General features: G+C 39.7%; 1 protein-coding gene across 4 annotated transcripts in view; it reads left to right on the top strand.

The window, feature by feature from the left end:
- The window catches only part of DGCR2 (DiGeorge syndrome critical region gene 2), a 65,323-nt gene that overhangs the window by 13,353 nt on the left and 26,165 nt on the right, over positions 1–25,805 (top strand). The window contains exons 2-4 of one of the 4 annotated variants that reach the window (XM_075120272.1): positions 3,402–3,434; positions 12,636–12,758; positions 22,454–22,581. In XM_075120272.1, the coding sequence (XP_074976373.1) occupies positions 3,402–3,434; positions 12,636–12,758; positions 22,454–22,581 (284 nt within the window). The remainder of the gene's footprint in view (positions 1–3,401; positions 3,435–12,635; positions 12,759–22,453; positions 22,582–25,805) is intronic. The other 3 variants (XM_048821026.2, XM_075120273.1, XM_048821028.2) reach the window with 3 other exon arrangements.

Genomic DNA, 25,805 nt, shown 5'->3' with positions numbered 1-25,805 from the left:
GATGGATGTGCACTCCCCTGCTGTAGCAGCCCATAAGCTGGGGCTGGGAAGGAAGGGAGTCCCTCCCCTCCACAGAGCTGAGGTTGGGAAGGAGGATCTCTCCCTGGCAGCCAGAGCCTGCTTGGCTCCACTAATTAGGTGGATGGCCCTTCATTCTCTTGTGTGTGGCCGTCCAGGCATGCATCTTAGAGGGAACTATCTGCAGGCCACCTGAATGGAGCTTTTCTGCGGACCACAGTTTGAGAACCTCTGCTTTAAAGAAATTGATAGCTTAAATCCCTGAGCAAGCCAGGGAAAAGTTTCTGTATGCTACTGACAGTTGAATGGAGGTGCGGACCCCTTTGGAAATCTTAGACACAGTCAGTGGAACCCCAGGGATCTGCAGACCACAGGTTGAAAACCACTGTTTTAGATGTAGGTTTAATACTGTTCGGGATTTTGTATGAGGTATTCTTACAATTTACACCTGTTCAGTATTAGAATGTCCTTTTGGCTTTGGAAGTTGGGAATAGTTTTAGTGGTTTAAACTACTGATGATTCCATAGAGTAGGTTTGAAATCCGTGATTTCACTTGTCATTAGACTTCTGGGCTAGCTCATGCCCTGATTTAGGGCCTAACCTTAAACTCTTGAGTAGTCCTGTTGAATTTATTTGGGCTTCTCACATGCTTTAAGTCTAGACATGTGCTCCAATACTTGCTAAAGGCTTTTTAATTTTCTCCTGTCTTTTTTTTTTTTTTTTCCCCCTGCTGAATAGAAACATCTCTTCCCTTGAGGAAGCAAATGGGTTTGCTCACCAATGTTCCTAATAAACTCTGAAAGTGTTTAATATTGTATGATTACTAAGAGTTAGCTTGGGCTGCTTTGGTAGTTCACTTGATGGAATTTTGTAAATCATGTCTCATTTGAATGTACTCCGTATTTCCTTAATCTCTGATTTTTACACACATGCTATTCACCTAATATTTTGGAATTAAATTTTCCATTTCTTCAGAGACAAATTTGCAAAGATCTGTACCGGGGTGGGAAAACTTTTTGGCCTGAGGGCCACATCGGGTTTCCAAAATTGTATGGAGGGCTGGTTAGGGGAGGCTGTGTCTCCCCAAGCAGCCAGGCATGGCCAGGCCCCCACCCCATCCACTGCTCCCTGCTGCCCCATCGAACCCCTCCTCTCATTCCTGACTTGCCCCCTGGGACCCCTGCACCATCCAACCACCCCTTCTCCCTGTCCCCTGACCGCCCCCGGAACCCCTGCCCCATCCAACCCCCCTCTCCTTCCTGATGTGGCCCGTGGTTATTGCTTTTTTCTGACTAGTTATTGTATTCTGCTGTGGAGTCCCTATGCTTCTGTTGGAGTTATTCTTTACCTAGCAAAAATGACTAAGTACCATCAGTTATAGCTGGTTATAGGAACAAGTTTGGCTGCATCTGAAGTGCACTGGATTGACCCTTAGAATAGAATTGAGTGGTTAGGGGAAAAAATGGCTATCCTACAGTGCATATATCTTCTACATATGTCAATTCTGAACATACTGCAATCAGTCAGTAAAATAGGATGTTTGGTGCCCTCTGAGTAATCTGTAGCTCTCCACTTTCTCTGGCTGTCTTTCAGAGGTGTTTGCAACAAACCGCTTTTGTGGAAAACACTGTCAGAAATTGGGGAAAAATTAATGTCCCTGTGCCCAAATGATCCCTGTTTGTCATGCTCGGGGCTGATGGTACCAACATAGGGTCCAGAGTAACCTTGAGGGGACCAGGTTAGTGGAGAGCTAGTGTTTAATTTGTCCCAAAGGTGCAAATAGTTCCTCCAAATTTAAGAGGCAGAGCTGAGAGTCTGGCCCCAAAAGTTTCTTCATTCTCTGCCTGTCTGTTGTGAATGACCCCTTCCTACTGGAAACAATTAAAAAAAGATCTAAAAGTGTGTGTGTATGTTGATCTAAGACTTTATAGCACTCGGGTATATGGTGTATCATTCTTTAAAGGGAAATTACCAGAGGGCTGCAAGACAATTCTGTCTATTGATTACTAGTGCATTTTTGAAATGGAGTATACTTAGGTATTTTCATAATGAAAGTTGATTCTCATGGTTGGTAATCATTAAAATAATTGCCTCCCTCCCCCAAAAAAGCCTTCACACTAAATTTGGTACCTCTTGCTAACCAAGAGGATATACTATATATACACACTTATTTAAGCAATTATAGAGCTTGTTTTTCTAATGTTAGAAGATGGTGAATGACACATTTCTTTGCTAGATTAATTTTTTTACTCATGATTTGTGTCAACCACCTGCACTCGAATAGAAATTGGAATTCAGTAAAAAATGCACACAAACATATCAGAATTGTTTTTTAAAATCTACCTTAAATGTGCTAGCTACATTTTAAAAAAAAGTAGGTTTATCAAAATGTTTTGTATTTAAAAGTGATTTTTTTTTAAGCAGAGGAAGTATAATCCGTAGTTAATGAATTGAACAGATTTTTTTGATCACCATGTCCAAGATTTTTAGAACTAGTAGAGCTCGTAGTCTCATATCTCTTGTGCCAGAGATAGTGTTTATAATTAGTAAAATAATGTAATATTAGAAAGTATACACTCCCTTGACTGGCTGGCAAACAAGTCCTATGAGCCATGGGTGTGATTACCTACCTTTTCCCCAAATAAAGCTATCTCCAAGCAAACATTCTTTTCTAGCAGTTCCCCACAGCACCTGTACAATGGAAGGGGGAAGATGATCTGGAGTTAAGTACTTATTCACTAAAGAGCAGATAATGCTCCTGCCATTCAAACAACTTAAAATACATATGAACTAAACTGGAAAATACAAGTAACTGATTGAGCTAACCAGAATGTGTGTTCTTGAGAATTGTGATCAAGGACGTGACCTTTTAATGTTCAGGCTTCCGTCTAGTAAGAATAATGTGGGGAAAATGTCCTACAAAGTGCAGAAGGCTCAGATCAGATGATACAAAAGGCCTCTTGCGGCCCAAAATACTGTATTTGTAACTGAGGAAAGGTATTAATTTACTGTATGAAATTTGTGAAACTGTACCACGTTTTGGATTAAACAAAATGATCTTTTTATTGTCCATGAATTCCAAGAACTTGCTAATGTGGAACTGTGACCCAGTTCCTGCTACAAGTTCTTTCCTCTCACATAAAGACCTAGAGTTTGAGAAATGAGATGCTGGTGATTGGATTACATAAACTGGATCCTAAATTTTCTACTGTGCGTCGTTGACTTGAAAAGTAGTACTTGGTTGAGGGAGATAAAAATTTCCTACCATCTTGTGTAAATTATATTGTTTAAACTAACTGACAGTGTTATCCTTTTATTTCTGGTGTGTGTTCAATTACGTTTCCAACTGTTTTGTAAGTTTTCTTTTAAATTTCAAATTACAGGTTCACGACTAACTCTGGCAAGACTTCTTTCAGGTGAGTGTCTCATTTGGACAGATTATATTACTTAATACATTGACTCAACAGGCTGTCTCTTCTTGGACTCATTAGGCTTTTGAAGTTTAATATTGGGTTCCATGTTTTCCTTTTATAACTGACTTGAAAACTAAATCAATATTCCAAATTCATTTTTTTCCACTTCCTGTCTACCTCACCCCTCATGCTTACCCCATTGGTCATCTCACAGCTATTGATAAACTGTTGCCATTCCAGAAAATGTACTACCACACCTGAGGAACATTGATATTGTCTAAAGGACAGAGTTTGTTCTATTTAGAAGTATGCTGATGAATTGAAAAGCCATAGTGGTGATTGATAAGGAGGAAATGTGGCTTTGTAGTGAGTATGCAACTGGTAGCCAGGACTCATTGGTTCTGTTTCCAGCTGTTGCTGACTTGAACTCTGACCTTGATGTAACCAGATTTGTCCATTATCTTGGAGTATGCTCATTTATTAGGGGCAAAGAGTCCTGTGGCACCTTATAGACTGACAGACGTATTGGAGAATAGGCTTTTATGGGTGAATATATCCAATGAAGTGGGTATTCACCCACAAAAGCTTATGCTTCAATACGTCTGTTAGTCTATAAGGTGCCACAGGACTCTGCCGCTTTTACAGATCCAGACGAACACGGCTCCCCCTCTGATCATTTATTGCGTTGGAGGTTGTTTCTGTAATTCTGTCGGAGTACTGCTTGTGTCACTTGTGTTCTCATACCGAGCTCTACTTCTCCCTTCTGCAAGTTCCCTCCCAGTGGAGCTATCCTGCAGGACCTAGGTTCCCCAGGGCTGGGTTCTGCCAGCCCCGGAATCAGACGAACACACACACATTAACCGAGCGCGTCTGAGAGGACTGGGTTAATCGCACTCCCAAGCTGACCCCTCCTATGCAGGCTGGGTCGAGCAGCACTTTCAGTCTGCCCCCCTTCTATGCCCCTGGACTCAGGAGGCTGGGTCGAGCAGCACTTCCACGCTGCCGCCCTCGTGCCCCAGGTTCAGCACGTCCCTATCCCCACTTTCGCGTTACAATTGTTCTGGTAGTAACCCACTTGATGAGCAAACCCCATAGGATTTTTGGGCTCTGCAGAGATCTTTAACTTAGGTACGAGGAGCGTTGCTGCAGAGTGAATGGGGAAGCCAAAAAACACCTTCGGGGGGGGCGGGGGGGAGGAGGGGAAGAGAGAAGCAACCAGCTTAACCATGAAAGTTATTTATTGCCCGGTAATAACCATACAAGGGGAGCCAAACAAACACAACAGTTATAATCAAATTTAAGTTAGATTTAATATTATAAAAGTCAGGTTTAGAAAACTCAGTTGTAACCAATCTCACAGGTCTGGGTCAGAAGGCTATACCTAGAGAAAGAGAGAGAGAGCTGGGTTCTCACCACTCCGTGAAGCTTGAATCGATCAGGGGTCCCAGATGGTAGTGGTAGCTGAGGGTCCGGAGTGCTGGAGACAGGCAGCGCCCCCAGCATGATCAGTCAGGAGAAGATGAAGTCGTACTATGGAACTGCAGATTTTGGATCCAGGCATCAGAGCACTTACTTAAGCGTGGGTAGGGACTTTTGTAGGGAAAGAAAAATGGTTCAAGGGAGAACACTAGATTTGTTTGCGGGTAAACTGATGTCTCAAGGGAGTATACCAAAGTTGTTGTTTTTTGTTTTTTTTCAAGCTAGACAATAGGAACTGCTCATTCCTGGCTGTGGGCAGTGTTCCTTTGAGGGAGCTCACAACGCAATTAGGCAGCTTCAGTATTTTGGATACCAATAAAGGATTTATTACTAGAATGGGTCTGATAACTACTGAGCTGGGTGTGTGCAGGCGTGAGTTCATTAACATCTGGAGCAGAGATTCCCCATCATGCACTGCTTTTCTGGTCCCATAGTCCAGTGCAGTTCTTGCCTTGGAATCTCTGTTCTCCATTCTGTATTCTAATGGACATGCCCTCCCTGTCCCATCTTCGATTGCAAATGAGGCTAAGGGAGTTTCCTTAATCCTGTCACCCTTGTCCAGAAGGGTTTAGGTGTGTCTCCCACTACCTTTTCATTGCTTTTTGTAAGTCTGTCTTCTGATCTGCTTTTGACTCAAGCAGAGGCGGGGGGGAAGGTCTTTTGTGAGTCAGAAAGGCTAGGTACTGCGCCCTGGTTCCCCCAAGACCACAGAGTTGATAAGTAACATTGGGCAACATAGCCTTTCTTTTCTTTAGTTTACCCATTTGTAAAAAAGATACACTACTTAATAGGGTTGTTGAGGCTTGATGTTTTAAAAAATACTGTCTTTATACAGTCCCTTCATTCAGTGTTCTGAAGGTATTTTATGTAGGTGTGATTTTGTGCTTCATGTGTTTTCAAGTCTATTTCCACATCCTCAAAATTAAGGGAAAACCAAACACTCATGAACCTTCTGTCCTATTAGTAAATTCAAACTAAAGATGTCTGTTAAAACTGTTTTCATGGGCTATTTCTAGCACTGTTTTTGTCTTTTTGAGGACAAATGTCATCAGAAATCCATCCAAAACAATTTAAACTACTTACTAAATTTCACATTATAGTACAGTGATTGTGTTTGATGACTCTTTTATAAGAAAAAGGATCTTGCAAGAATAATAATTGTGCTTCTGAGGTCACACAACAATTGGCACATGCCAAATTTTATGTGAAAACGATTGAAACTTAGCCCAAAGATGTCTGTTAGGTTAAGTTTTTTTACAACTAAAACTTTCCAAAGCAAACTAAAACAGCAAGCCCTACATACAAAAATCCATCCCATATTCATCCTGACCCTGTTTTTATCTCCTTCCAAAAATCTGTAAGCTCTCTTCCTGGGTTTAATGGCCTAGCAGCACTGCTAAAGTAGTGCGTAGCCCCAAAAGGAGAGAAAACGGTAAACTCCTTCAGCTAGAAGTCCCATCTAGTCCACTTTGGCTGGAGGTTTGTGGAAGATGAGGTTTTTAAATGTGTAAAAATATTGGGCTAGAGTTGGTATATAGAGATGCCAATTGTGGATCTCCCCCTTCTGCACACAAGACAGACTACCTGGGTATTTCTATGCTGTCTATACTGGATGAATGAATTCTCCCTACTTCTTAGTTAACAATGGAACTTGCTTCTTGAGATAAAAGCACTTTTCTCACATATAGACTTTGTTTTTATATCCTCTCCAACAAGATATTAAATGCAAAATAATTTTTTTTCTACTTGAATAGTGGAAAGTATTACTTCTAAAAACTAGCGAACTTCTTTAATCAGTTTTATGTTTTACTGAGCACTCTATCTTGATCTGTAAAGGAGGGAGATTTGAGAGGAATAGGGGGCAGTAGTAGAAGAATTTTTTCTAATTACCATAATTATGCACATTATTGATACTGTATCTTGGATAGTTGGTATTTCTAGTGTTTCAGTCTTGCTATATTTGATTTCTCCAGGGTGAGCACAGTTTTGTTTTTTTTCGTTTGTTTTTTGAAGACAAGTAAAATATCTAGTGTCCCTTCTCCCACCATTCTTAGTAATCATTATTGGATTGCATGCACATACATAAGGGATGAGAGGAATCACTTGTTTGAGAAATCACATAAAAATAACTGGTTTTAAAAGTGTGCAATGATTAAATAGGTACACCTGGAGCAATTCACATGTTGTAACAGCTGCTACCATGTCTTCAGAAGGACCTCCTGTATGATGTAGGATATGTATGCATAGTCTCCTACTATGACCTAATGTAGCTGAATCAATGTGTTCCATACATGCGATGCATAATTACCTTTTACAAAAGCTCTGGGTGGTCAAAAGATGTTGTACTTCTCTTTGCTAATCTTAATTATTCTTCAGAAGTGCAAGGGACATTTATTATATTACATTTCTTGTGAATTATTGCTCTGGCCTTTGCAGCAAGGGACTAAGATTCCCTGAAGCATTATTTAGTTTTGTGCTGTTATGGCCTAGAAATAGGCTGTCAGTCAGATGGGATTCTTGATTTGAATCTAGTGATTAGAACTTACACCTTGCATGTATGCCTTGCTTTTAAATTCTAACCTTGGAGCAAGTGTTCAGTTTCCCATTGGCTTAGTACCTTCTTAGAAAGGAAACATTTCAGTCTGGGCAACCAATGCATTCTAAGTCTTGGTTTGGTGTTCTTGAACACAGTATCTAGCACTGTAAATTGGAAAGGGTGCGTGTAAAAATGAAGAGAGTTTTAAGTCAACCTAAGTGCAGAAACATAAGTTGCAATGCAAACAAATTCTCTTGTAATTTTGGGAGGTATTTTCTTTAATTCTATATCAGTTTTTTACCAATAAGATGTGTAATTGGAAAAACTGTCTCATAAAACTGTAGACAGAGTATATATTGATGTCTGGAGCTGAGATTGTCCAAATGTTTTGATTCTAGAGGATTGTAGATGTTTGTAACTCTTTCCTCCCTTTTTGGGTTCAGAAGTGCCACATTTGATTTCAGCCCAGAAACAAATTTTCTTTAGAAAAATAGAATTAAGATACCCTAGCATGTTTGAGAATGCCTAGTGGAAGGAAGTGCCCTTTTTCCCATTTAAAAAACTATATATACAGTATTTAGTACCTTTATTTTGAACACTTGCTCTGGCATTTCAATGGTATTTACCAGAAACTTGGAATTTGGCATGGCTTTAACTGCTAGGTCACAGATGTATCTCTTAATGGTTTAGTGGAAATTTGGTTGTGGTTTGTCAATATTGTAAGGGTTTAAAAAAAATCCACTTCTTTGACCATTCACTGATTGTATTTTTATCAGTGTTATGTCCACCCTGCACAGAAGTATGAATGTAAAGAAGCTTCTTATGGAATCTTGCCACCTTCTATACGGTGATTGAAGGCACATAGGTAAAGGAGTTAAGACCCCCTCTGGAGGATGGAGTTCCATCAGTGCAGGAATGGATTATGTGCAGTAATGTGCTAAGCATGGGCACACATCAAAAAGGGAAGATACAAATATTTCAAAGCTTTCATTTGGACAGTATCGTCCCAACTGCATAGTGAATCGGGCAGTTCTGTGGGGAAAAAAATGTGATCTTATCATTAAACTTCTGAAATGTCGGAAAACAAGGGTTCAGAGCTAAGACTGCACAGGAACCTTGTTTTGGGCATTTCTTGAGTACTGAATGCTTCACTTTGTAGTCTGTGTTCCTTTAATATAATTTCTTTGTATGGAATCAAATCATACTACCGTTCCTGCTTTTTCAGTTGGAAGCATTTTGTTATGTGGCATTGGTAGTGTGCTTGGCATTTGGAGAAAATATTCATTGATACGTTCAGCTGATTATTTTAAACTTACTTTAAAAAAAATTCTCTACTTAGGGCTTGGCTACACATGCGAGTTAGAGCGCATTAAAGCAGCCCCGGGCGCCCTAGCTCACTCCCCGACCACCCTGACAAGGCATCTAGAGTGCTCTGACTCCAGGGCTACAGCGCTGCTGGTACTCCACCTCGGCGAGAAGATTAACGCTTGTTGCGCCTTGGCTGAAACGCTCGGGCGTCAGTGTGGACGAGGTGTTGCATTACTGTGCTCTGATCAGCCTCCGGAAACGTCCCATAATCCCCTTAAGTCAAGTGGCCACTCTTCTCATTGTTTTGGAATCACTGCAGGAATGTGGATATGCCCTTTGAAAGCTCCGCTGCTTATTTGCTCCGAGACAAAGCAACCATTACTGTGGAATCCTGTGTGTGAGAGAGAGAGGGGCGGAGGGGAGGGGAGGGGGTCTGCTGCTGTGTGAACTTATGAGACAGCATGCTGACATGCTCTCAGCCCCCCCCCAAAACCCACTCTCCCCCCCATACACACAACACACTCCCTGTCACACTCCACCCCCCCCCATTTGAAAAGCACATTGCAGTCACTTGCATGCTGGGATAGCTGCCCACAATGCACCGCTTCCAATGCCGCTGCAAATGTGGCCACGCCTGTGTGCTTGAGGCTGTCAGTGTGGACAGATTGCAGCGCTTTCCCTACTGTGCTCTCTGAAGGCTGGTTTAACTCAAAGCGCTCTACATCTGCAAGTGTAGCCATGCCCTTAGACTTCTAAAATGTAGACACATTTGTGATAAAAATCGTCTAATGAGGGAGGTACTGACACTGGGAAGATAGGTATGGCATGTAATTAGCAATCATTTTACCTTTCTTGCTTGAATGTGTAGAATATAGAGCAAATGAATAATCAAGGCAACATTATATAAATCTAATTATTTAGTGTATTTATGATCCATTTAAGGCTGTAATTCATTGAGTGTTTCTGTTGACCTCATAAACTACTTGAGCATTGCTTAAGTAGTTTAATGCCACTAATGACAATATCCTTTTATCTTGGCCTCTTGAGTATAGAATTATTTGTGCATAAAATAGTAATGTTTTGGGTATTTGCTGTTAGTATTGCCCTTTTGCTCCTTCTACTCCTTCATTGCATCCGTTTTCGCCTCTACAACCGGTCCCATGCAGTGTCCTATAATCCTCATTCTGTTGATTCTGCAAGTCAGATAGAGATTTCTCTTGTTACAATGCTGTAGAATATCTTAATTTACATCCTGTATGTGTGGTTTGCATTTAAACAAACAAAATTTACTCAAGAACTATTTATTTTATAAATAAAAAAACTGATGTGATAAAGTGCAAATTAAATTCTGCCACAACTGCAGATTAAGAGTGATAGAAACTTGTGGATGGCTAGAATGTAAAGGGTTTATTTTTTAAAATTTAATTTCTGCAGCATTTCCATCCACAAAATTACCATAGTCTCCAATGCAATGCCACGTTTGCAGTGGCAACAAGATATTTCTGACATCAGCACTATAATGATAAAATGTTAGTAACTTAGTGAAGTGTGGACATAATACCATAAATGTATTAATAGGAATAGTTGGAAGTTTCAGCCCTACTGCTTATATGAACTGGATTTTTCAAATGTGGCCATTGTGATTTTTAATCTCAAAAACCTTCTGGTTATCTAAACTTCACCTTTCCTCCCAGCTCCTCCTTTTTCCTCTCTCTTTTTTCGAGACAAATTGGTACTTGCTATAGTTATATTCTGAAAAACTTAGTTTTCATTCTCACTTTTCTCAGTATTTGCATTATTTCTTATGGTGTTGGAAGTGGTTCATGCATTGTTTTTGGATTGTTGGAGATGTTCACACTGAATAAAATTCTGTAAATGGGTCAGAAGTGTCTTGCCTAGTTGTACCATATGTTGTTGTCAGTTGTAGTCTAGCAGGTCTGTCTGAGTTCTTAGCTATTTTGTGACCTGAGTGTGCGTTCTGCGTAGGTGGTTAAGAAGAGGATATGCCTATTTTTATTTTCGAGCTCTAATGTCAACCTTCCTGTGCTCTGTAAGGTAAAGTGATGCTTATAAAGAAGCCATTAAACTTTGATATGTTGTAAGAATTTATGCTCAAGGTATCTAAAGTAAGTCTACCTTGATTTGTGTTTAGTTTGGCAGTATACATTTCAGTAAGAAAACAACAAAAATAATATTAAACCTTATTTAATTTAAAAACAAACTTTATTAAGATGGAGCTCAGGTTGAGAATACATGTTAATTGAAGGTTAAAAAAATGAGGATTTTGTATCTTAAATTAAAGTCACATAAAAAGCCCTTGTAAATCCACATCTTTCAGAGTTAAGATAGGGTTTTTTACTCTGTTTGGTTTTTGGGGTTTTTTGTGCCTAAAATTGTGAAAGTATGGAAATGCAGCTGTTCTCCAACCTAGATAAACGGAGAGAACTCTAGTTCACTAATGGGAAAACAGAAAGGTTAAGTTGTTTATAACACAGGAGATTCAGGGGCGTATAGTCACCTTCCTTAAGAGATTTGAATTGCAGTGACAGATGGACTTCTGGTGATATGAAGGTGCGTTCACTGAGGTTAATGACATCTTGCAGTCAGGTGAACAGCTCTAAACTCAGCTTTTAGACAGAGTCATTTGTATTGATCTCTTTGCAAAATATTTCAAGGAAAATGGAAAGAGCAGCAGAATTCTTATGCTGTGATAGTTGATAGAAGGGAATGGTTAGAGCTTTGGAAGTCTTAATTTCTATAATTTTTTTTTAAGGGCAGCAAAACCATGATATGAAATAGTGTAAATATGCCCATATAGTTAGTTTCATTTAAAGGCTGTACTTGTGTAGAAATTCCACATAGTGTATCTTAATAAATTTTGAAGATAAGACAATCATGGATATGAAAGCTAGTTCGCAATGAGTCCATGTGTTCAAAAGAACTGCAAATTAGATAGGCAATTGTAAATGAATAGGTCCTGTTGTACATATGGTTTGGTAATAGTAATTTGGAATTTGTAGTATCTCTGTAGGTATAACTAGCTTTTTTAAAAAATAACCATAATAAGCTCTTTATTAATCATCACTGGTTCTAAAAACCAAATAAGTATTCCTAAAAGTGGTAATGCAAAAACTGAACAAACCTTAGGATAATATTCATTCATAGGTAGCGACTAGAAAGGCCCTCTTAATCTGTACTTGGTATTGGAAGCATTCCGATAGACTGGGATCTGTGGGTTTTAATTTTTTTAACTGTTTTTCAAAGCACCAACTATTTGGGAATACCTGTAAGGAATGGAAATAAGGATGTACTCTATGATCTCACTTGGGTGGGTGGGGGGAATAATCTCTCAATTTCAGGTGATGCTTTTGTTTTGATGGGATCAGCATATTTTCATAAATCAACGTACAGAAAGTTGGGGAATTGCTTTAATCAGTTTGCATGTCCTTCCTAGAATGAAGAAAAGTACTGATCTCTGAGAATACTGAAATTAAAAATATAGGGTTAGAACTTCAGTTCGTTTAAATTAAAGAGCTAAGTTGATTTCATTGGTGCTATCTGTGCCTGCATGGGCCAGCTGAGGATCTGGCCTGTAAATTTTACATGTGGCTTTAAAATGTTGACAGCTTCACTATAAGGCTCTTGCTATAAAGCTATCTGATAAAGTGCTTCCTCAAGTGGTAGTCTGGGCAAAGAAAGTCCTATTAATCTTTCCCTTTAAAACAGGGAGACAGTATGAATTAGAGATCTTATTGAAGGGCCAGGTTGCTAAAATAATGTCTGTAGTGTGCATAGTGGTGGGCAATTAGTTTTCCATGTAGCCTTATTCAGGATGGAATATTTCTCTTTAGGGGAAAAAACCTTTGTTTGTGTTTCCGTAGAGCTCCGCTGTACCCCAGGGCAGTTTGCATGTCGCAGTGGTACCATCCAGTGCATCCCTTTGAACTGGCAGTGTGATGGATGGCCCACCTGTGAGGACGAGAGTGATGAAGTTGACTGTCCAGGTAAGTAGTACCAAAAAGAATGCTGTTCTCTGAACTATTACTTCGTGTGGTAGTGTTATGCTTCAGGTTTGTTTTTTATAAAATGACAGTTCGCAATTCCAGGTTCAAACGGATGTCCCTATGGGAGGACACTAATACATTTGGTAGAAGATGTTCCTTTATAATAAATCTTGACTCAGCTTTGCTTTTCAGCTTATAGAGTAACATCACAAGCAATTTTTCCTTGATTAGGTTACACCTCCGTTCTTGCAGTCATGTGTATGTGTTCTAAATGTGAAATGAGTTGCTAGACTGTTTTAATGCTTAAGGGACAGGAAAAACTACCTTTACAATGGAATCAAACTGACACCCTTATCTGCAGTTGAATTCTAAACTTGTCTCGTGTCCTTAGAAAGGTACCACACAGAAGCTGGATGGAGGTACACTGTTGAACAGTGTAGGGGAGGTTGCCCTGTTGCTGCCTATGCTGTGCTGTTCACTTTCATAAACAGAACACGTCAGTCCAGGAAGCAGTCAAATCGGCATTTTTGCCCTCAAACTTGCATAGGGTCATTTTTCAAGAGCTGATCACCAATCAGCTCCATTATTCTAAGTGGGAGCAGCTGTGCATTGGTCTCTAAATATTTGGCCTCAGTTGTGATAAAAACACTCTTGGAAATCTGGCCAATACAATTTAAGATAATTTAAAAACGGGAGGAAATGCCCAAGACTTTCTTTTGGGATAGTGAAATAGAAGTCTGGAAATGACAACTAGAATTAAATTGCAGTATGGGTTAGATTTTAAGTCGGGGTCTTTAGAGAGACCCAAATGACACTGAAGTATTGCAGTTTTTGAGTTCATTCTCTGTTTGAACTAATGAATCAGAACTGCTATAGCAGTCCAGAGGCTGAAAATTACTGTATAAATTACGTGACCAACAAAGATTAATGAGGTGATGAGATTCTTGCCTCGTTGTGAATGCACACTCTGACTTTGGTGTATTTCCCTTTCCAAAGGTCAATGAAAGGCCATTATAAGCTAAATCATATTGCCTGCCTATTTCTTTTAGGGCCTGGTTCTATTCATGTCAGCAGTAAAACTCCCATTCACCCCAAGAGGAGTTGAATCGTGCGTGATATGGGACTTTCCCAATAAATTCAGTATGTTCCGAGTTTAGCTATTGTCCCACAAGGAACGATTTCCTTTTGCTAGCAGCAGTTCCAATCTTTTTTTCAAAACCCATTTTATCAATAAATGGTTAATGGCTATTAACCAATCAGGTTAAGTGAGCTGTGATATTTTGTCTTTCAAAAGCCAATGTTAAGTTGAATAGCCTTTTTGTCTCATAACATCCCATTTTGCTTCCATCTTTCCTCCCTAAAATACAGATTTATTTTTAAGATAGAATTCTTTTCAATTCCAAACTTTAGTTTTAAGCTCTTGTATGTAGAAATGCTTACTTTTCTTCTGTAATCTTGCATAAATATTAGTGGAATCTTTGCATCTGTGTGTGTCCTCTATCCATGGCTCTAATAGGATAAAGCCCTTCGGCTGCTGGTTCTGTCTGCATACTAGAAATTATTGGGAGGATTTACATAGCACGTGCTTACAACTCCTTTCTGCTGTAGTCTTGGAGTCGCATGAAATCATTCTTTTTTGTTCCTTATCAGGAGTAATAGATGCTGAAACAGTATTTGCTGTAAAATTTCTAGTAAATAAGGTCATATCTATTAAGGCCTTTACCACTTTGGTGATTTTCAAGTAGTAATTTCTTAATTTGTAATACTAGTCTCTACTTTTAGCTACTTGCAGTTTAAACTTTGATGTAAATGATAAGAATCTAAGAATGCCAATACATATTCAGAGGTAGCAGTATTTGTGCTTTTCCACCTTCACCCTCTGTAATTGAACCAATAGGAGATGAGAACTTTGATACTCTTCTTACTCCTCCTTGGATTCCCCAATTTCTTCTTTGCCACTAAAAGAGCTCAACTGTGTGGATCAACTTTTTTCAGTAATGAGAATAATGGGAGTGGGCAGATAAACAGCCAGAATTGTGCAGAACCTCTTCAGTTCATTCTTCTTATACTTCATGAACAGATTTTATTTTGTTTATCATGTTACATAGACAGGGAGTGGATATCCTAAATTTACCATTAACTCTTTTTTCCTAATCTTCTCAACAGCAGTCGTTTCAAGCAAGTATAGTCGACAATCATCTCCGTCTCTCTGTTTTCAAAAGCACCTATCACTGGAGTAAGCAGTGCAGAGTTAGCAGTCCATGTGCTTCTTACAATTAAATTCTTGTCATCAGACACAGCCCTTTTGTATAACTTCATCTTCACTCTGAACTAATTGCCCTCCAATAAGGTATTTTCCAAGGGCCCTGAGTCAGGAGACCTCAATGTTTCAAGATGCTCTCCGACAGAACTTTTTGGTTTCATTCCTGGGTTTGCAGTCCAACTCGTAACAAGGTGTCTGGGCTGAACCTGGTAATCTAGGAGCAACATATTTGAGAGGAAACGATGTGTTGGTCTCATCCAACATCCACTCATTTAATTACTTTTTGTAACATGACCATTTGTGAGTCCATAGGAGGAACTATGTGGTCCTGCACTCCTTCCCACCCACCCCTCATCACAGAAAAACTCCTAGATACAATCAGCCAAAGACTTGGCCGGCATTAAATCTTTATAAACTTAATCATGTAGCAGTAGTCTGATTGCTGTGAACTCAAGCCTTTTGAAATTATTCTTCTGACTTCGTTTTCATGGAAGCTTAAAATACTCGTGTACTACATGTGACCTGAATTAGTTGTCCCATGTTAAGTAATGTTAGCCAATAGGAATTTGTTTGCATAATGTCTGGGCTAAACTTACTGAATGCCCTTTGCACAATGAAAGTAGAAAACTGGTAAAAGACCACTTACAACTGGAAGTATTTTAAAAAAAAATTGGTGGTTTCATTTTAGGCCCAAAAGGCAGTTAATCTTGAGAGGATCTAGTTCCCCTAACACCTCCACTATAAATGAGAATTGGAAACTTTAATATCCAGTAGGTTGTTCTGTGCAGTTAAAACTGTTTTGTGGGACAAAACAGCTGTAGAGTGTGTGTGTGTGCTTTAAAAACAACAACAATAATAATAATAATTAATAAAGACCCAATAGCGCCTGCATTTCCCAGTGGATGAGCTCATTAGCAGCTCATGTAAGGAAACCAGCAACCTTTTATGGAAATTTCATACAGAAATCTACATTAAAAGAATGTTTAGGTCACAAAGTCTAGCACTCAAATTAGGAAATGCCAGAATGTAGGTTGCCTTTTATGTATGCACTGAGATAGTTAGTTAATTACATGGCGACTATTTTTTTCCCCCCAGGAAGTCGGTCTCATTCAGCGCATCAGAGGGGGAGGGCGTTTGCAGAATGAGCAGCTATTAAATAGCTTCGTCCTCATTGTTCAGTGTGTGGTCTGAGGCCTACTTTATTGCACACTGTTCAAATCCTGCTCGGAACATATTAGTAATTTCCTCAAGGGCTGCTCTGTAGCACTTGTCACTATAATATTGGAGTGCTTCACAAATGTTAGTTTTTTATTTTCACTACAGTCCTTTGAGATGTTATAATCCAATACCCATTTCAGCTGGGAAACGGAGGTTCACAGATTCAAGTCAAGTGCCCACTAATTTTGGGTGCCCAATTGGAGATGACTAAAGGTTGTCTTTTCAGAGTGCCTAGTGTTATATAGCACTTAATATGTTCAAAATACAGCTCTCACTGACTTCAGTTACAGCTGGGGGTGTTCGGCACTTCTGCAAACTGGACACCAGGAGGATCTCATGTCAGGCACCTAGAAAATGAGGAACACACAATTTGTGACCACGTGTGAAATGTTTGGTTTAGGTTGTTTTCCTAGGACCATACAGAAACTCTGTGGCACAGTCAGGGATAAAGTCCAATTTTCCAGGGCAGCATTCAGATATGAGACCATCCTTTGTTTTCCTGCCGACCCTACCTTATGACACACTTACTGACATCTGCAACAAATGAGGTCGGGCTCTTTGTGACAATAGCATCCTTAACACATAACCATAATTCATCCCAGACCAGGTCCATTCTTTGTACTGAATGAGGTAGGGGTCATATGGAAAACAGTCTGTCGTAATGTATGTATCCAAAGGGCTGAATTAAGGTTGCACTGGCAGCCTTAATTCTGGCATCCCTTAACTTCCTCGTGTTTGACTTTGCAGCCTTAAAATTCTTTTAATGTAGATTTTAAGTTAATCGTGAGGTTTCTAAAAATGTAAACACAAAGAAAGCCCCTCTTTTGGACCCATACTGATCCCCATGTGGTTGGTTTATCAGTAGGATAGGAACCTTTTAGACCAGGGGTTCTCAAACTTTTTTTTGCTGGGACCGCCCTTTGAAAATATTTCAGGTTCCCCTCTTCTCTCCCCCAAGTGATAGCAAATTACTATACACACCCTTGCTTCTGTGCTGCTGGTGGTGGTGGCGCTGCCTTCAGAGCCGCTATACCCCCTCTTCTTCTCCCTCCTGCAATATTTTTTTGTGATCTCTCAATTTCTCTATAATAGCCTTGCCAATCTCCTTTTGGGTTGGGTCCCCCAGTTTAAGAAACGCTGTTTTAGACAGACAGCACAGGTCTCTGCCGCTTGTCTCTCTGTCTCTCCTCTCTGTTAATCTTTTACTGCTGTGTGGATCAGCTACTAGAAAGAGATGAGATGTGCTTTGACAGGAGGTTCCACAGATATCTGCTGACAGAGAATTGTTTACTCTGGAATCTTGGTTTTCATTCCAGGATTTGTTTTGGTGGGAGGGGAGTTGTCTAGGGAGCAAAGACCCTTCTGCCAGTATACTCTTCAGCCTGTTTTGTGACAATCCTGTGTCCCTCATTCTGGCCCCCTGCATGTCCTCATCCAAGCTCCGTGTGTTCCCACCCCATCTCCTTGACCCTCCTCCCATTCTGGCTCTTGTCCCCTCTACATTAGTTGGGTTGCATTCTCTCCTCTACACTGCCAGGGCACTGGCCAGGGGAGCATTGAGAGCACAGGAAACAGTCTCCTTGCTCTATTTGGATGTCCAGCACGCTGCAGCTGACAACAGCAATTGCAGTGGAAGTCCTGCTCAGTGCATGCAATCCTGGGCTGGAGGATGTTTGGTACAGGCATAATCTTTAAATGATTTAGCTGCCAAACTCTAACAAGTAGAGACTAAGCATGTTCAAACTGTGATGATTTTTCAAAGGCTTATAAGTTGGATTGTTTTCACAGGAACAACAGAAGGCACATCTTTGAGTGCTTTGATGGGATCATCTGCTGGATCCTATGTGGTTTTTAAGCCTCCAGATTCGAGGCACTATCATTGTCTTGGGGCTTCTAAGCACACTCTCAGGGCACTGTCTCTCAAGCAGCCTGTCCTGACAACTGTGAACCGTGTTTTATCATCTGTCTGTGTCTTGTTTGGGAATTTCCACTCTCCAAACAGCTTCCTGCAGCTTCAGAAAGTGGCTTCTCCCACCTCCGGCTAACCCATTGTCCCAAGGTGCTTCAACTGAATTAGTCATTGAGTTCTAATAGCATGGTCTTGGGGGAAAGGGGCGGAACGTGCTTAAAGTTTTGTCTTGTCAACAATGGTTGATGCACACAGTGTTACGAATTATACCTAATTGGTCACGCACACAAAGCCCCAAACCAAAATGGAGTCACATATGCTAACTTTTCCTTAACAACAGAAAGAGGCATTCTTTGATACAGCAGTTTCGTAAGTTGAACAGGCAGATTTCCCAAATCGCCGCAACATCTGTGACAAAGGTCTTTCTGCCAAATTTCATGGAGGCACTTAAAGTTTCCCAGCTCAACGAAAGTAAGAATTTTTTAGCATGGGCAAAACTACATTTTTCATTAATCTCTTTGCTGGGAAACAATTGAACTGTTTTTTTATTCGGGCTTTCCACAACCAGTTCAGCCTGAGACAGACACCTGGCTTGGTAAAGTCCATCCTGAACGGCTAAAGTTTGGTCAAGTTGTCAGCAGCTGAAAACAGGCTCTCATAATGGGAAGCATTAGACAGCCTTAACTTAAGCAGGCACTAGCAGGTTGGTCTAGAATACAGCTAGAGTGAATACTTGTTCATATTCTTGTGTTTTCCTGTGGCTAATCCAGTTTCGTTCATGGTTTTTATCCATCTGTAAATGAACTGGAGACTGTTAGCGTTGTGGGGAGCAATGAGTTTCTCGGGAGAAATGAAATCTCACTTCATGAACCTTTGTTTGAACCTGTCTCTCTCTCTTTTTTTTTTTTTTTTTAGAATGACCGGCACAGCGTTAGTACCTGCTAGCGCTGCTTGTTGGCTTTATTAGCTGTCGTTGGAGGGACTGTAGATCTCGATTGTCTCAGTCTATTAAAGCCGCTGCTGATATTGCTTTCCATTCTAATCTTAGTGAGTGGCACAGATATACTTTAGCAGAAACAATGGTATGCCCTTTCCTAGGGCTTTTCATGGGCTTTAATACCACTTAATGCCTTGTTTCCTGCTGAAGCCCTCAAGTGGCTAGATTGTGGTACAGTAGTTTGACATTTTGGCACTGGTTGGGTATATTAAGAATTGTTCTCAATGTCATTCACTTTTTTTCTCCACGTTCAAAAATCATTAACATTTTTATGAAGGAATCAATAACCAAAAAGTATAGACAATCTTCCTGTGGCGTATTGGTACAGCACAAAGACAAGTTGTCAAAGCAGGGACACCATTGTCACTAGTACATATTCATGGGATTGACAGTTCTTTCTCATTGCAGGGAGGTGGTACTCAAAAGACTTTGTACCCTCTCAACTTTGTTTCAGCCAGAGACAGGAAATTCTGTTCAGACAGTAGTATCTCCATATCTGGAAGTCTCCAATTTATTGTTTAACAATTGATGATGATGAGTTAATAGAACGATTTACTTCTGGTGTTTACTTCGTTCCTCATAGACTTTAAGGCCAGAAGGAACCACTAGATGACCTAGTCTTACCTCTTTTATATCACAAGTTACAAACACCACCTGCACACTAAACCCAACAAATTAAATTAGACCAAGGTATTACAGCTCTCAGGAGACTAGACTGTGTGTCACAGACGAAAAACAGGAGGGACCAAAGTGTACCAATGCCCAAGGCCCCTGCAATGGCAGGAAATTGAGATGTATCCAGATTAACCTAATTCCATACTGCAGACGAAGGCGAAAATCCCATAAAGTCACTGCCAATCTGACCTGGGGGTGTGGGGAGACTCTTTCCTGACCCCATGTACGTTTATCAATTAGACCTTGAGCATGTGAGGAAAAATCCAGTTAGCCAAGCACCAGGTCACCTTGATCATGAACAGGTTTGGATTAGGACATCATTGTGTTAGGACATCATGGTAAGAGACAGTACCTGTCCCAAAGAGTTTACCTAAATAGACAAAACAGTTCAAGAGTTGGAGAAAGGAAGTAGTATCCCCATTTTTTCAGAGATAGGGAACTGAGACAGAGGAGAAAGTGATTGCCCCTACGTGATTCAGGTTGTCGTGGGTTTTGAACCCTGATTTCCTGAGACTACTACCTTGAGACCATCTTTCTTGCAAAAAATTATAGGAAGTGTTTGTTTTTGGTGTATGTGTATTATCTAGAGACTTGCATCTGTTTGCAGAAAAATATTCTGCAATATAGAACTGTGATAAAAATCTATTTTTTATCACCAAACACAACATACCAGCAAAATAGACTGAGATGACTAGTATTATATGCATACTCTCACCATCCTGTTGTGGGGACCTAAAACAGTTGAGATAGGACCACTCAATCACCTATCTCTGGCATGCCAGGAAGATCCCATCAGTTTTGGGCCTAGGTTAGTCCCTTTTATACAGGATGCAAGGCTGTTATGCATATTCATGAGGGTGTTCAGATTTCCATATTTATATCTAAACTTCCTCACCCTAACAGTGTTGGAGTATCCTTTCCTAATATTCTACCTACTAATTTACCTCAACTAAATTAGCATATAATGTCAATTGATTACCATGGCATTCTTGTGGTTGAACATCAGCAGAAGTTCAACATCTTAAAATATCCCAAAGTAGCATAGGCTGGTATTTTGTTTAGGCTTACTTGCTTATTACACCATTCTATTTTGTGACATAAGGTCACTCCTGATTAGTTCCTCATGCAGAGACTTTTAGGCCTTTGGCCTCAGTTAATTCACCATGGCTATTGTCTTACAGACTTGCCTTAATTCATACCTGACATGTACCGAAAGGCTATAGTCGCTCCTCCTCTTCTGGGGATCCCCAAAATCAAAATATCCCGATTAAGTGTCTGTCTTCGCAGGCTCAGTTCTCTTGCTGTGTTGATACAGGGCCAGTTCAGTCCCAGGCTCGATAGCTTCCTGGCCTATCCCCAGCCCTCAGTCTGTTTTATCCTGTTTGAAGCAGGGCACACTTCAACAATATTGAGCCTGGGAAGGGCAAAGTGGTTTTTTCACTCTCCATAGGTTTACTTTAGTGGTCCTTTTTCCCATACTGAGTTAACAGAGTCCTTACCCTGATGAATGCGGGGTTAAAGTGAGGACTTCCTCACTTTGTCTGGAAGCCCCCAACTGAAGCCTCTCACTAATTGGTTCCAACGTTGGGCCTTCAGTCCATGCCAGTGGTATTGTGTATACTGCCTCAGGCCTCTTGCTTCACCCTTCTATTGGCTTGTCTAAAGGAGAACGTTTTACTGGTGTAACTTGAATTGACTTTTAAGCTGATATGGTTAAACCATTTCAAAAGGCTATGTATATATACACTCTAGTTTTGTGGTAAGAATGGCTTATTTTGATTCAGTTAAATCTTCTGAACAGACTTTAAGCTTCGGGCACCTCCTGTTCCCTGTAGACTTCCCTTCCAGCCCCTCTTGGGTAAAGGCCTCAATGGCTCCCTTGACTGGTGGCCATTTTCCAGGTCTTGCTTCTACCTCCTGGACTCCCTAACTGAGCGATACCCTCCTTATGTAGTCCTGATAGTCACCTGGCTCCTCCTGGGAACTACATCTCCCTATATGCCCATTCTTAAAGTGCTGAGCCCCAGTGACATGCAGACAGCAGTGTGCTTCTTTGTAAAAGTATGAAACATTTTCATTACAGAATGTATGAGCTGATTTTTATCTCAAGAAATTAGACCTTCATCTGCCTTGGGAGTAAGTGGAAAAGTGTTAGCCTGTTGTCTGGCGATTTCTTCAACAGCCGTCTTAATTTTGTCCAGTAGTTTTGAAAAAGCTTTTGAAAATATATGCAACAGAGGAAGCTCTCTAATAACCACGCTCACGTAACTGACAAACTGAGCAGCTGGAGCGTGGACTGTTCTATGCAAAGAAGAATAGATAAAAAACTCTGCATGTCAAGGTCTGTGCAGAACTGCATTTGTTGAAATCCTGCTACAAATATTTAGCTGAATCAGCAAGACTCATGTAAAAGTTTGGCTCTTTTCAGTTGTAGGTGTTTCATATTGGCATTTTCTGTATAGTTTCTGTGTGTCTTCTTACAGGTAACTACAGTACAACTGAAGTACATAATTACTATTGTCATTTTTTTTATTTTGTCTGTCTTGAGTTCAAACCTGGAGAGACATTCATGAAAGAGTTAGCCTTTGGCTAAATGAAAAACTGCCTTGCATGTATGTTTCTTTTCTCTTTAGGCTTGACAGGGGACCAACGATCTTATCATGGGAAAGAAAATGTGGACTCCAGGCACAATCGAGGAAGAGGGGGAGAGACAACCCGCTTTCACACTGTCAATGTGGCACAACCTGTTCGGTTTAGCAGTAAGTTGCAGACTGGGGAACCTGGTTCAAATTCCTAGAAGTTAGTTCACAAACCTAGGTCATCTCCTCTCAAGGCAAAGACTTAATACTTCAGTATGCAGGATTTTAAAAAAATATTTAAAGTAGTGGTTCCAGAGCTATTAGACTGTAAAATGTCCAAGGACTCTTTACTTTTTTTTAAAGTTGTCATTAAATTGCATGCTTTTCTTGAACTAAAGTGCCCTGAAGAGCATACATTCCAGAGATCTTAATAGTTGTATACCCCCCCTTTTGATAAGCTTATTTGTAACACTGGTATATATAACATGGTAATCATGAATTGTTTTAAAGCAATTCTAGTGACATGGTAGACTGAGAATGGAACCCTAAAATACATCTTTGTCCTTGTGTTTTATTGTTGCTAATATATTAATATAGAATAGTACTTCATAATAGTGGGTTTGTGGGGGGGAAAAAAGTGTGTTAAATTATGGGCTTTAATTTTTCTGGGCTGCATTGTCAGTTAGAAGTATGGGCCTTCTGCAGGTGTGAAAATCTGGTCTTATTTCCCTTGAGAGACTAGTTTCAGCACAGAAGCATTCTTTTTAAACCAATGCCCCAGTGTTACAAAGTGTTACTTATGCATGTGCTTTGAGTAAAGAACATGAGTAGTCCAACTGGCTCATTAAAGGTAAGTTCAGGTGCTCACATTTATAAGTGGGGAATAAAACCTTGCTTATTTGAGCATTGCTCTAGAAAAATAGCAGGATAAAAATTAGATCTAAGTGATTCAAGTTTGATTCTTTAAATTTTCAACAGTGAGTTCCTAGGGAAATAATTTAACTTAAGAAAACTCTGAACTATAATAGCAGTTTGTCTGATAGTATGAGTGTTAGACTTCAAGGAAAAATGTTCTTAGGAAATAAAGCATTTGGAAATTTGCCATCTCTTATCCCTCTAAAGAAAAAAAAACACCTCAGAAGTCAGTTACCTAAATTTGCTGATAACCTGTCCTTGCTCAGCTGTCGTGAATATATGCCAACCTTGGCACAGGTGCTCTTTACTTAACCTTGATGATAACTAGGCTGAGGTACTTGCCAGTCAGAAAATGACCCAGTCTTGGTAAATGGGAATACTGTATAAAACGTTTTGCATGGTTGTTTTAGCCTAGGTCTTTAATCCCTAGCATTCTTATTGTGACAGAGACTGAACTAAAAGCAGATACATAGGAGCTGAACATCCAAATAAATAAGGCTTAAGACTTCCTTTATTGGAAACAAGATGCAGAAATATATTGCTTTGCCATTTAATATGCTATTTAAAATAAAATCCCTTTTGACTAGAGTAGAGAACTCTCCTATCCTATGCTGAAATGACTAGTGTTAAACTTCTTAAATGCTACTTTCTGGGGGGTTAATGCAATTTCTGGCTAGCAGTTAAGTAGAGTTGAAGATCTAGATCCCAGCAGGAGAACTAGTCTGTAAGGTGTGTGGTGGTGACTTTACACAGAATGCATTTTCTGTAGAATGAGGAATCTCATCGATAAATGGTTAAGGGGATGGGTTGAAAGTGGTGGTGAAATTTTTCAACCATTCTTTCATTGTTCTGATTGGTCTTTATTTTTTTATAGTATTGCTATAAACAGAAGCTGTGTCACAGAGGCAGACAGCTAACACAAGCCAAAATTAAAATTAACATTTCACTAAGATTAAAGAAAAGCAAACAGGTTTTTAAAATATATTTATAAAATTTTGTTATGGACTGATGGACTTAACTAGTTTTGGTAAATTGTTGAGCTTTGAAATTATTTAGTTCTTTTATAACAAGTTGGTATGGAAGTAGTTCTGGTGGCTATAACTTAATATGCCATGTAATCCAGTGTGTTGGCTGACCATTCTGTCTGTTCTTACACAACTCACACCACTGTGGTAGCACTTATTTGCAGTTACATTTCAGAGACAATTAATCAAGGAAACCTTATTTTATAAAAAGGCTCAAGAGCTGTAGTTCAAGAAGTAAGTGGTAACTATGTTAACCCACTGGATAAAACTTTTCCTCTCTTCCCTGAAAGCACTCATTAAAATTAAATCAGGCAGAAGAGGGGTACTGAGATTTGAAGATTTAAACCTGATTTATCAGGTCATGGATTCAGTTATGCTATACTACCTATGTCTGTTTCAATGAACTCCCCTAAATGTGATTCCTCAAATCCTGGTTACTTCATTTTCATATTTGGGTCAGTCATATGAGATTGCATGCAACTTGTATTTATTATTTCGTTCAAAGCATTTGAACTATTACAGATTAGTCAGGTTTTTATTTGTTTAAGATATTAAGTAATTCTAAAAACATCGGTTGGAAGATCACAAAAGGACTTTAAAGCAGTAAAAGCCTTAATAATTCTCTAGCATGTGAAAAATGAATATTCCACTTTGAGTTTTAGCAAATGTAGAAAGAACTTGGGTATGGTAATTAGTTGTATTATTTCACTGCTTTATGATAGAGATCACTGTGATTCCAAAGAAAGTTCTGAGGTCCTTTTGGTTATGAACAGAGACCAGATAAATTCTCCAGCAAGAGTTAAATAACGAGTGAGGTTACTGTGTCCTGGCAAGTGCTGCAGAATTAATGTTGCCTTGCTTCCAGTCCGTACCAAATGCAACAGCTAAGATAATCTTTCTTCTTGTTAACTCCGATTGTGCTATCTCTCTCTAAGTCTCTCCACTGGAGTAGTGCCAGCCTTTAATGCCCTTGGTCCATTTCTTCCACAAACATTTCCATGCTTTCTTCTGCACTTCATCTTACTTATAAATTGCCCTCCCTGAACTAATCCATAAGACCTTCTTCACATCCTTGGTAAAAACTCACTTCTGCTGTGAAGTCTACAAGAAATGTAATTGGTTACTAATGGCTGTGTTTAGTGACAATAGGGGAACATGGATACTATTTACTTAACATTGTTGTAATAAAAGAAGGAAAAACCTTTGGAAGCATCAAGTTGTGCATGTTGCTAACTTGTGTAACTGCATGATCATATCATTCTCTTCCTCCTGCTCCCCACTTTTTTCTTCCTACTCTTTGTTACGCTTCTTGCTGCTTGTTTCAGATTGGACTGTAAGATCTTCAGGGCAGTGACGGAGTGTGTGATCTTGTCTTTTATGTTTGGTGTCTTGCATGGTAGAATAACCTGATCAGGGCCTTTGAGTGCTACCACAGTGCCAGTGAAAAGTAAATCCATGTTTGAAAT

Source organism: Caretta caretta, chromosome 15 (genome assembly GCF_965140235.1).
Source record: "Caretta caretta isolate rCarCar2 chromosome 15, rCarCar1.hap1, whole genome shotgun sequence".
Taxonomy (NCBI): domain Eukaryota; kingdom Metazoa; phylum Chordata; order Testudines; family Cheloniidae; genus Caretta; species Caretta caretta.
The sequence above is the reverse complement of the archived record's forward strand: the minus strand, read 5'-3'. Positions and strand labels throughout refer to the sequence as shown.